Raw genomic sequence first — 12207 nt, forward strand, 5'->3', positions numbered from 1 at the left:
TCCTGGGCCTTTTCATGCCTCCCACATCCATAAGAGGAGAAGGTGCCTCATGCAAATCAGCTTCCCTTCTAGTCCTGCCCAGAGTCACCTGCTGTCCCTGGGGGTGGGGGAGGGGCTTTGAAAGAGGCAGATACTTGGCCCCCACACAGACCAATAGACTCCACATTAACTGAGATGCTGAGGGAGGGGATTAGGGTCTTTCACCAAGTAAGTGCCCTGGTGTCCAGGTGACCTGAGTCCTAACTTCCTTCCCTGGAGGATCTGAGGCTGAAGGATGAGGTGGGAGTGTCTGCCCCCTCCTGGCCCCAGCAATCTAGTCCTTCTCAAAACTGACCCCATTTTGAGGAACACTGCTTCCTTCCTCAGGAAACCCCTCCTCGTCTTTGGAGGATCTTAGCAGTTAGTCCTTCCTCCAGCGGTGATTATTCTGTCCAAACATGTTCATTCCTCAACCAGGAAAAAGATCTGGGGACCAGGGTTGAGGGTCATAACGCAGACAGCTGCACTACCAGGCAGGGGTGGCCACCCTCTTTTGCCCTAGGAAGTCATCAGTTATATGATGTACCTTCCAATTAAATAGCATTTGAGGAGAAATGTCATGTCACCAGGTTATTGTGAGAAACCGAATAACATCTGATATAACAAAATAGGAGCATGTGTGTCATGATGAGACGTGAGATCAACACTGAGTGTGAGCGAGTTGGTGTGAACATCACAGAACAGTTTAAAGTCCCTTTCCCTGAGGGGCAGGAAGAATGGGAGGGATGGAGAAATGTAAGGGGATGAACAGGGGACGACATGTCTCCAGTCGTTGGGGAAGGTAATACACACACTGGTATTCATCAGAGGGTGAAATGACACTGATTTATGGTGTTTATGTTGGAATCACTAGTCAATCATCTATGCATTAAAACTGGCATGGTCAATTTAATTTTCCCATAGGTCATGTTTCTTCAAGTAAAATATTTTTTGTTGTGTGATTGCTTCTCTCTCTTTGCCTGTGAATGAGGCCTGGACAATGACTCCATGAGGGAGGGGTGGAATGGGAGACAAGTGTGGGTGTCAGAGCTGAGGGCTCATGTGGCTCCTGGGCCCAGGTGCAGGGAAGTCACACTTGAGTGAGGACCTGCCTGCCCAAGTGTGCAGGGGCCAGTAGAGTGTGTTCCTGGCTGCCTGGCCCAGAGCCCTGAGCTCTCAGTCCCAGTGCACCAGCGCCCCCTGCTGGTCCCAGAGCACATGATCTCCAGCCCATTTCCTCCACCCAGCCCTCCTGGAAGGGTTCTGTGATCTTCCTGAGGCCACTCCCCAGGCAGGAGGATGAGCAGGTCCCATCTCTGCTGCTGGGGTTGACCCCTTATTTCCTCAGGTTCGTGGGGACCCGCACAAAAGTAAATGACACGCAACGGTCCCAGACCTTAAAGGAACCTGCTTGTTGGTTTTCCCTCTGTCTGCCTGGCCGCTGGGTTAATTTCTGGTGCATGAGCATTTGGAGCAAAGTTTGAGGCTTAACGTTCCCCACAAAGCCTGTCAGTTCCTACCTGGTCATGATTCCACTTGGTGATCCTTTAGGGTGAAATTCATGGTTGTTGTTGTTGTTGTTGTCTCTGTATTGGTTGTGACATTCCGGGCCCCCGTGGGCATGTCTGGGCTTTTTGACTCTGCCTTTGCCTGGCGACTATAATGATATGAAAGGTGACATGTTTGTGTTCCAGATTAGTCCTGTAGCTTCTCATTTATCCTTGAACGTTATACTGACAATACCTTCTTTTGGCTCTTGAGGTATTAAAATGCATTTGTCTAGTTTTGTAATGTTTTTTTCAGTGCGAGGATTGATGCAAAATGAATACTATTATGAATGAAACTACCCCTTTTAGAACTTTTCTCCCTCGTGGAACTTAGAAGTCCTCATTTTCTGTTCTCTAATCTTCATTGGCCTCATCAAGTATATTTGTTAAGAGCTCCTAGTGTTATATTGTAAATTAGAAGATGCCTTAATCAATCAGCCAAATTAATTTGGAGTCTTTTTTGTCCACTAGCACTAGCCGGCCTAGAGGAAATATTGCGTCTCAAATTCTGGGGGCCAACATGGTGGAAGTGTTTCCTATTTATACTCCTTTCAGTTCTTTGTTTTCCAAATTTGGAATGAGCCTTCCGGACCTTCTGAGAAAGAGGTCCTGTGTGCTGGGAAGGGGCCGTGAGACCACATCTCAAGGCCTGGCCTGGCGCCAGCACTGACCTCTGTCTGGGGCATAGTCTATGGCCTCTCTGGAGTGGGAGTAGTCTTATTTTACCCTATTATTTAAGCAAGCGAACGTTTACTGAAGCCAGAAGAGCAGGGTTAAAATTTCAAACAGCAGTTTTTTTTACACAGGATGGAGTTTACTGTGCTTCACATGGATTCCATGGGAATTGGGTTTCTAAGGTCCAGACCCACATGAGTTAACATCAATTACATATCATCCCAACAACTAGAACAAGAGCAGAGGAAAGAAGGAGAGGCCACGGGATAAATTAGAGGATGGGGGACCTACTCTGAGAGCCGTGTCTTTCCTGGGGAGGGTCCCAGAGCCTGGAGACCACACGCTCCTAACAGTGGAATTTCCAGGGAAACCCATACCCAGGTCCCTGAGGAGTCGGGACCCAGAGAACACACATCCCGCCAAGGCCAGGAGCAGGGTATGTGCAGGGTGTGGCAGAGGCTGCCCAGGCTCCCAGGTCACAGAAGCTACACTTCTGCTTTGCTTTCTTATTTAAAGTTATTTCTGAGTGACAGTTATAGTCAATGGTCCTTTGTGTTCGTTTCATGGGTGTAACATGGTGGATAGATAATCATATGCTTTACAAAGTGACCCCTTGATATTTCCAAATCCATATGGAACCATAGGCAATTCCTACAATGTTAGTCACTGTATTCTCTGTGCTGTACTTAGTTGCCTGCGACTGTTTTATAACAACCACCAACTTATACCTCTTACTCACTTCAACATCTTCACTCACTCCTCCATCCCCCCTTTCCTCTGGCAACCATCACTCTGTTATCTGAATCTATGAGTCTGTTTATTTTGTTCATTTATTTCTTTTGTTCTTTAGGTTCCACATGGGGGTGGAATCATCTGGTGTTTGTTTTTCTCCCTCTGACTTACTTTACTTTGCTAATACCCTCTACGTCCATCCCTGGTGTCATAGGCTTTCACTGTTGTTTTTCTATAACCGGGTAATGTTCCACTACATAGAGGTACCAGCACTTTCCATCCACCTTTCTCCTGACGGGCACTGAGTCGCTCCCATAGCTCGGCCATTGTAAAGAAGGCTGCAGGGAGCATGGGGTGCATGTACTCCTTCCAATCAGAGCTTCCGGTTTCTTCAGAAATACACCCAGATGTGGAGTCACTGGGTCATGAAAAGTCTTCCTTGGAATGTGGTTGTTGTTGCTAATCCTCACCACAGGCTATATTTTCTACTGATTTTCAAACAGACATAAAGGGAGGAACAGCCATTTCCACCCTCGCTCTTTCCTTCTGCATCTCAGGCTGAGCCAGTCTGAGCCCATGAGCAGGTTTTGGTTGCACTTCCCTGTGGGTTTACATCACCGTGTAAGTATCAGTACTACTACCCGTGTACAGAGCACAGTAGTACTCGGCCTCATCCTCAGGCTGGGCTCCCGAGATGGTGAGGGCGGCTTTGTTCCCAGAGATGGAGCCAGAGAAGCGATCAGGGACCCCAGAGGTGCGGTTGTTTGTGTGGTAGATGAGCATGCGGGGAGGCTTGCCTGGGGTCTGCTGGTACCAGCCAGGGTAGTTACTAGTAGAGACTGACCCAGAGCTAAGGCCACAGGTGAGTGTGACTGTCCCTCCTGCAGATACTGACATTGACGGCTCCTGGGTCACCACAGTCTGAGAATCCACCCCTGTAACCAACAGGAGAGAGACAGGTGTTATGAGGGATGAAGGTCACACTGAGGCCCTGCTGTTCTGTGCCCCCCAAGGATGCAGAGGCCCTTCCTCTGACCTGAGCTGTGGGCCAGGAGCTGGAGCAGAAGCACCGTCCAGACCATGGTGGGGACACTCACAGGATGTGGCTCCTCAGGCTCCTGGGCTGCAGTGGGGAGTCCTGGGCCTTTTCATGCCTCCCTCACCCATTAGGGGAAGAAGGTGCCTCATGCAAATCAACTTCCCCTCTAGTCCTGCCCCAGGGTCACCCTGCTGTCCCCTGGGGAAAGTCCCAAAAGAGATAGATGCTGGGACCTCACACAGTCCAGGCTGCATGGCGACTGAGACGCTGAGGGAGGGCGTAGACTCTGTCACCAAGTCAGTGCCCTGGTGGCCTGGTGACCTCAGTCCTAACTTCCTTCCCTGGACGGTGTGAGGCTGAAGAATGAGGTGGGAGTGTCTGCCCCTCCCCAGGCCCCATCAATCTAGTTCACCCCAAATCCAGCGCCACCCCTGGTAACACTGATCCTTCCTCGGTGAAACCCCTTTTTGTCTTCGTTGGAGGATCTTAGCGGTCACACTCCCACCAGCGGTGAGTCAGGAGGAGGTCACAGATCTCATGTCTGGGCTGTGAAGGGACTGGGGTCTCCCCGGCTCAGTCCTGGACCCTGTCCCACTAACACTGTTTGGAGAAAGGGCTGGGGGTGCTCACACAGACAGTTGCACCTCCAGGCGGGATGGCCCCTCTCTGTTGTTCTAGGACAGTGGTCGGCAAACTGGGGCTCGCGAGCCACATGCGGCTCTTAGGCCCCTTGAGTGTGGCTCTTCCACAAAATACCGACTTCTGCACATGGGCCACGAACTTTCAGTCGCACTGTATATGCACGCCTGCAGGTGGTCTTTTGTGGTATTTTGTGGAAAAGCCACACACTCAAGGGGCCAAAGAGCCACATGTGGCTCGCGAGCCGCAGTTTGCCGACCACAGTTCTAGGAGGCCATTAGTTATACGGGGTAGTTACACATTAAATGGGATTTTGAGCAGAAAATGTGACAGTGTCTCCATGGAATTATGGGATACCTATGCACATCTGATGTGACAACATAGGAGCTTTCTCAGAAATTTGAACAACGTTGTGAGTGAACAAGTTGGCGTGAACATCACATAGGACATTGTAACAGCCCCTTTCCCTTTCCCTTCTGCTGTGGGGCAGGAAGAATGGGAGGGTGAGCAAGGGATTGGGATGTAAGGGGGTGAGCAGTGCACGTGTCCCAAACTGACATCCTTCCATCCCTCTAATGAAACCACTTGTCCAGAGAGGGAGGAGGGGGAAGAGCAGAGGGATCTGGGTCCCCATTGGGAACCCCCAGAGCTCTGCGGGCTCAGGCCTGGTTGTTGGTACTGAGTCTCCCAACCCCAAGTGTCCGTGATCCTGTGTCCAAGGCACCCATAGGCCTTGTTTCTTCATGCACACGTGTCCCGGGGGTGTGACTGTCCATCTGTCTCTGCCTGGTCGTCAGGCGAGAACAACACCTCTAGGAAGGGAGAGGGGGGTGATTAAAAAAAAAAAGGCGAGTGTGAGGCAGGGGGAGCGCTCAGGTGGCTCCAGTGATTCCTCAGGCTGCAGGGCCCATCAAGGCCGATCCTGTAGACCTTCCCCTTGCCTGGGCCTCATGGGAGATGACAGGCCTCCTGCTGCCCCCCCCCATTGTCTCTGAGGAATTCGAGGACTCCTGCTGTGCAGACAGGAGCACAGCCTGGGTATGTGATTTCAGCAAGAATTCAGTTAAACCACCGCAGAACCTTGGATCTTATTCTAACTGAGAAGAGCATGTAGCACATGGAAGGATGCTCAACGTCGTTGGTACTTTGAAAAGGATCAGTGAGAACTGCAGTGAGACGTCACCTCCCCAGGCCAGCAGGGCCGTGTGAACGTGAGTCGTAGTGACAAAGATGGTGCAGCCTTGGAGAAATCAGAACCCTGGTCATTGCGGGGACAAACGACAAGCAACGCAGCCATATTGGAAAACGTCCACCAGTGACTCAAAAGCTGTCCTGTCCAGTCATCCTGTGCCTCCGCAATCCCACTCCCAAGTGTCTCCCAGGAGAAATGGAAACAGACATCGTCTAAAAGCCAAACAAGCCACACCTGGGGCACAGGTCCCAGCAGCGCTATGCAGAGCAGCCACGGATGAAAACCCCTCAGATGCCCATCAGCTGAAGCGTCAGCAAACGCTGGTGTGCTCAGACATTGGAATGTTATTTGGTCAAAAATAATTGGACTGTTGACCCATGTCCCAGTATGGATGGGCCTCAAGTACATTATTTGGAAGAATTAATAGAAACTGTCCTAGGCAGTTTGGCTCAGTGGATAGAGTGTCAGCAGATGGACTAAAGGTCTCAGGTTTGATTCCTTGTCAGGGCAGATGCTTGGGTTGTGGGCTCCCTCTCCAACGGGGGACATGCAAGAGGCAGCCAGTCAATGATTCTCTCTCATCATTGGTTTCTATTTCTTTCTTCCTCTTTGAAATCAATAAAAACATATTTTTAAAAAGAATTCTAAGAAACAGCCACAAACGGCTACCTGTTTTCCAGTTCCATCCGTGTGAAATGCTCCTCATAGGAAATATGTAAATCCAGAGAGTGAGTCTGCAGTTACCCGGGACTGGCAGGGGTGTGATGGGCATGATTAGTACGTGTGGGACCCTCTCTGAGGGCTGAGGAAAACGTTACAACTAGACTATGGGATGGTTACAGCACTCTGCACATATACTAAATGCTGGTCTATTGTGCACATTAAACCAGTGACATTTAGGGCATGCAAACCATATCACAATGCAGTTGGGATAAAAAAACATTTTGAGAGAGATCAACTCTCACTACCTATTTTAAGTGGGCCTGTGTGACCTAGCCAGTGTGGCTCTATGGATAGAGCGTCGGCCTGCAGACCAAAGAGTCCCGAGCTCAATCATGGTCAAGGGCATGTACCTCAGTTGCAGGCTCCTATGCAGCCCGGGCCCTGGTCGGGACTCCTGCAGGAGGCAACTAATCAATGTGCTTCTCACATCGATGTCTCTGTCTCTCGCTCTCCTTCCACTCTCTCTAAAAATTGATGGGAAAATATCCTCGGGTGAGGATTCAGAAATTAACAAAATAATAAATCGAGGCTGTGCTCAGAACGACTCTCGAGTCGGACCCTGTAGGGTCTGCCACAGCCACCGCTTCTGTGTCACGGCATTCAGGGCGATCAGGGGGAACAGGGCGGGTTTTTGTCTCAGTTCCCCGTGGGTGGGGAGCAGTGTGTGATTGCTGATGCTGGTGTCCCATGTTGAACAGTAATAAACAGCCTCGTCCTCGGGCTGCAGGCCCGTGATGACCAGCGAAGCCGTGTTGCCGGACTGGGAGCCAGAGAACCGCTCCGGGATCCCCGAGGGCCGGGAGCTGCCGAACATCACGGTTTTGGGGGCAGAGCCCGTGACCTGCTGGTACCAGCCCACAGTACGTGCTCCAACATTGTTGCTGTTCCCCTTGCAGGACAGGGTGACCTTCTGGCCCGGAGACCCCGACAGCGAGGCTTCCTGCGTCAGCCCGGCCCGCACCCCGGACCCTGGAACAAAGGACACAGACACAGACAGTGGGGCTGAGGTCATTTCTCAGGGCGGGCGCTCAGGAGAAGAGAACAGTGCATCCCCAGGTGCCCCATCCTCCCTTGTCCCGCTCCCCCAGTCAGTCACCTGAGCTGTGAGCAAGGAGGGCGAGGAGGAGAGGGGCCCAGGCCATGGTGGAGACGCCCACACTCTGCTTCTGAGCCTCAGACCTGAGAGGCCCGCACTGTCTCTCTTATCCTGTCCCCTCCTGGGAGGGCCCAGGGGAGCCCTGCATGCAAATGCCCCCTCCTCCTGGTGTCCCCGGGGATAAATGTGGTGAAAGCTGTGTGGCTGGGGAGAGAGGGCCTCTCAAGGGTCCCTGGGAGGTCAGAGCTGCTGGTCCACAGTGAGCACAGAGCAGAGGCACAAAGCAGGGCTCCCCACCCTGGCTTCCCAGCTGAGGGCCCTCACTGACCCAGGGACAGACCCACAGCGCCCCCTGCTGGTCCAGAGTCCAGATTCACTAATGACCAGATGGGTAACCTGGAGCTGAGCAGGGAGAGACTGAGGCTCTGGAATTCAGCCCTGCCTTTGCCACCCCCTCCCTCTCAGGGCAGGGCTGTGCGGTGCATTGTGGGAATCTGCACTTTCCTACTCCGCCCACTGGGTCCTGTGCTCAGACAGCAGCTCCCCTAACCGGGAACAAGTTTCCTGGTGAAGCAACATTTCCGGGGGCTGGAGGGTCCGGAGCCCCTTCAGTCTGAAGCTCTGAGCTTGTCACACTCTGCTCCCCTCTGAGAGAATGGATGACCTCCTGGAGGTTTCCTGGAGAGGAGGGTGATGGGAAATAGGAGGAGTGAGTGGTCGTCCATTGTTTCCATTTCTTTGATTGTTTCTTTCTACAACCTGTAGCTTGCCTTTCACTTTCTTCTGGGTGTCTTTTGATAAGCAGCTGCTTTTGCTTTTCATGAAGTGCGATTTACAACCTCCCATTTTTTTGCATCCTTGGGATCTTTGTGCCTTTTCTTTGCCAAGATTATGAAAATAGTCTTATGTGGTTTCTTAGAAGCGTTTCCACATTTGGACCAAGAATCCATCTAAATAAATTTTGTGTGTTGTGTGAGGTACCGGGTCCAAGTTCTTACAGTTTTCCTCTGTCTCTTGGGTGTTCTTTTTGGAGAAGTCTATTCAGGTCCGCTGCCGTTTTTAATTGGGTTGTGTTGAGGGTTTGCTTTCTTCCCTTGGCGTTGAGTTGTGTGAGCTCTTATATATGTTGGACATGAACCCCTTTATGCAATGATCATTGGTGAATATCTACTTCCATTCTATCACTGGAGGCTGTTTTTTTGTTTGGTTGATGATTTCCTTTACTGTGAAAAAACCCTTTAGTTTGATGTATCCCATTGCTTAATTTTTCCTTTTGCTTTCCTTGCCTGAGGAGATATATTAGAAAATGTTGGTAACATTAATGTCAGAGATTTGACTGCTTCCTTTTTTGGGGGGGAGTGGAGTTTTATGATTTCAAGTTTACATTTCAGTCTTTAATGCATTTTGAATTTATTGCTTGGTGTGGAGTAAGGACGGCAACAAGAGGAGAGGTGCTTCTCCAGTGCCAGGGCTGACCAGCTTGCCCTGAGCCACGGGTGAACAGATCGCTCTGACACAGGTTTCCGTAAAAGAGAGGCTAAGGGACTCTTTTACTTCAGTAGTAAAAGCAGTCCTGTTCCCCTGCCTCATTGACTTTTTAGTGTAACAACCGCTTGAACTCAAATTAACCTCTAGGTACAATCAGCAGGGAGCTATCCTTGAGAAAGCACGTGCTTCTGGTACAGAAGACCCAAGAAAAACCAAGCCACGCTTTACAGACATGGAGGAACACTGTTTAATTATGCCAGGGGACTCAGGGAATAGCTTTCCAAATCTGAGTACCGAAACATGCAGGGGGCTTCTTTTTATATCTCCCTGTGGTCTTTTGTCCTGCAAATATGAATTATGCTTCTGGTTCTTTTCCCGGGCCTTGCAAGAAGGCCCTCAAGGGTTGGGGGTCTCCAGGCCATATCTGATGGGTTGGCCTGGCACCAGCGTTAATAACCATTTCTCCGGGGTAGCACACTGTTCACAGTTTTATGGCCTCTGTAACAGGTTCGGCAAGACCAGTCCTGGGAAGGAGGTAATGACTTAGTTATAAGTTTTCAAGAATGTACACTGAGCTTCTGGCATGGATTCCAATGGCTAGCCGTCAAAATATCAGGGTTACTTTAGAATTGGCCCCTTTTGGCCTTCTCACTGCTACAAGGTCCGGTCTTAAAGACTAAGCATAGAGATTCTAGCAAAACACCCGGGAATCGGACTTGTTTGAAAAAGTCAAGGTAGGGGCTGCCGCCTTTGGCAAGGTCCCCTCAGAGGCCCCCGACCTATCGGACAATCCTCCTTACAGACATTCCAACCAAGTCCCGTGCTTCCCCACATGCCAGCATTCATGTGGAACCACCTCCTGGAGGGCTTGTTCACATAGAGATTCTGGGAAACAACACAAGTCCCTGACTCAGTGGGTCTAACATACGAATTGCATTCCTAACAAGCGCCAGGTAATGCTCCATTTCAAGGCCAAGATAAATATTAACGTTGTCCCCACAGTCAAATTCATGACTGAGGCTGTGTCGTCAATGCTCTTTGAGTCAGAGGACACTTACAGCCTCACATTGGGGTCACTGAGTCTCACTGTAGGTTGATCCAGTTGGGAGCTGAGCCCGTCCCTGTAACTATGGGCAGAAAAGAAGAGGGAAAGCCCATTCTTGCAGTAGTCTCATGACGGGATGGACACATCCTGGGAGAGACTGAGGAGGAACATGACCAGGAATCCCCGGACAGGAGAATGGAGCCAGGGAGCCCCTTCTCATGGAGTGTGGCCATTTCCACCTTCAGGCTTTTTCTGCATCAAAGGCTGAGCCATGCTGAGCCATGTGGAGGTTTTGGTTGCACTTCCCCGTGGGTTTATATCACCGTGTAAACATCACCAACATTGTACAGAATACAGTAATAGTCGGCCTCGTCCTCAGGCTGGGCCCCCGAGATGGTGAGGGCGGCTTTGTTCCCAGAGATGGAGCCAGAGAAGCGATCAGGGACCCCAGAGGGGCGGCTGTTTGTTTGGTAGATGAGCGGGCGGGGAGGCTTGCCTGGGGTCTGCTGGTACCAGCTGGGGTAGTTACCACTAGTGACTGCCCCAGAGCTAAGGCCACAGGTGAGTGTGACTGTCCCTCCTGGAGATACTGACAATGATGGATCCTGGGTCACCACAGTCTGAGAATCCACCGCTGAAACCAACAGGAGAGAGACAGGTGTTATGAGGGACGAAGGTCACCCTGAGGCCCTGCTGTTCTGTGTCCCCCAAGGATGCAGAGTCCCTTCCTCTGACCTGAGCTGTGCGCCAGGAGCTGGAGCAGAAGCACCGTCCAGACCATGGTGGGGACACTCACAGGATGTGGCTCCTCAGGCTCCTGGGCTGCAGTGGTGAGTCCTGGGCCTTTTCATGCCTCCCACACCCATTAGGGGAGAAGGGCCTCATGCAAATCAGCTTCCCCTCTAGTCCTGCCCCAGGGTCACCCTGCTGTCCCCTGGGGAAAGTCCCGAAAAAGATAGATGCTGGGACCTCACACAGTCCGGGCTGCATGGCGACTGAGACGCTGAGGGAAGGGGTTGAGTCTGTCACCAAGTCACTGCCCTGGTGTCCTGGTGACCTCAGACCTAACTTTCTGACCCTGGAGGGTGTGAGGCTGAAGGATGAGGTGGGAGTACCCACTGCCCCTCTGGCCACAGCAATCTAGTTCACCTCAAATCCAAACCACTCCTGGGAACACTGATTCTTCCTCAGTGAAACCCCTTTTTGTCTTCGTTGGAGGATCTTAGCAGTCACACTCCCTGCAGCGGTGAGACCAGGAGAAGGTCACAGATCTCAGGTCTGGGCTGTGATGGAACTGGAGTCTCCCCGACTCAGTCCTGGACCCTGTCCCTTTCCCTTCTGCTGTGGGGCAGGAAGAATGGGAGGGTGAACAAGGGATTGGGATGTAAGGGGGTGAGCAGTGCACGTGTCCCAAACTGACATCCTTCCCGTCCCTCTAATGAAACTGCTTGTCCAGCGAGGGTGGAGGGGGAAGAGCAGAGGGATGTGGATCCCCATGGGGAACCCCCAGAGCTCCCTGGGCTCAGGCCTCGTTGTTGGTACTGAGTCTCCCATCCCCAAGTGTCTGTGATCCTGTGTCCAAGGCACCCATAGGCCTTGTTTCTTCATACACATGTGTCCCGGGGGTGTGACTGTCCATCTGTCTCTGCCTGGTCGTCAGGCGAGAACAACAACTCTAGGAGGGGGGTGTGGGGTGATAAAATACAAGGCGAGTGTGAGACAGGGGGAGTGCTCAGGGGGCTCCAGTGATTCCTCAGGCTGCAGGGCCCATCTAGGCTGATCCCATAGACCTTCACCTCGCCTGGGCCTCACAGGAGATGACAGGCCTCTTGCTGCCCCCCCCCCCCATTGTCTCTGAGGAATTCGAGGACTCCTGCTGTGCAGACAGGAGCACAGCCTGGGTATGTGATTTCAGCAAGAATTCAGTTAAAGCACCGCAGATCCTTGGATCTTCTCACTGAGAAGAGCATGTAGAAACATGGAAGGATGCTCAACATTGTTGGTCCTGGAAAA

The 12207-nt window shown here is 51.6% G+C and overlaps 3 gene segments (V, D, J or C); all 3 read right to left on the reverse strand.

The window, feature by feature from the left end:
- Positions 1–3581: 3581 nt before the first annotated feature.
- LOC102427845 lies at positions 3582–4108 on the reverse strand. The segment is given in 2 exon segments: positions 3582–3907; positions 4009–4108. Coding segments are annotated over 2 exon segments (372 nt in total).
- A 2992-nt stretch (positions 4109–7100) lies between these two features.
- On the reverse strand, positions 7101–7734 carry LOC106695714. The segment is given in 2 exon segments: positions 7101–7534; positions 7662–7734. Coding segments are annotated over 2 exon segments (480 nt in total).
- Positions 7735–10508: 2774 nt separating this feature from the next.
- On the reverse strand, positions 10509–11019 carry LOC102428162. The segment is given in 2 exon segments: positions 10509–10828; positions 10930–11019. Coding segments are annotated over 2 exon segments (366 nt in total).
- Positions 11020–12207: the final 1188 nt, after the last annotated feature.

Source organism: Myotis lucifugus, unplaced genomic scaffold (genome assembly GCF_000147115.1).
Source record: "Myotis lucifugus unplaced genomic scaffold, Myoluc2.0 scaffold_2346, whole genome shotgun sequence".
NCBI classification, from domain to species: Eukaryota; Metazoa; Chordata; class Mammalia; order Chiroptera; family Vespertilionidae; genus Myotis; species Myotis lucifugus.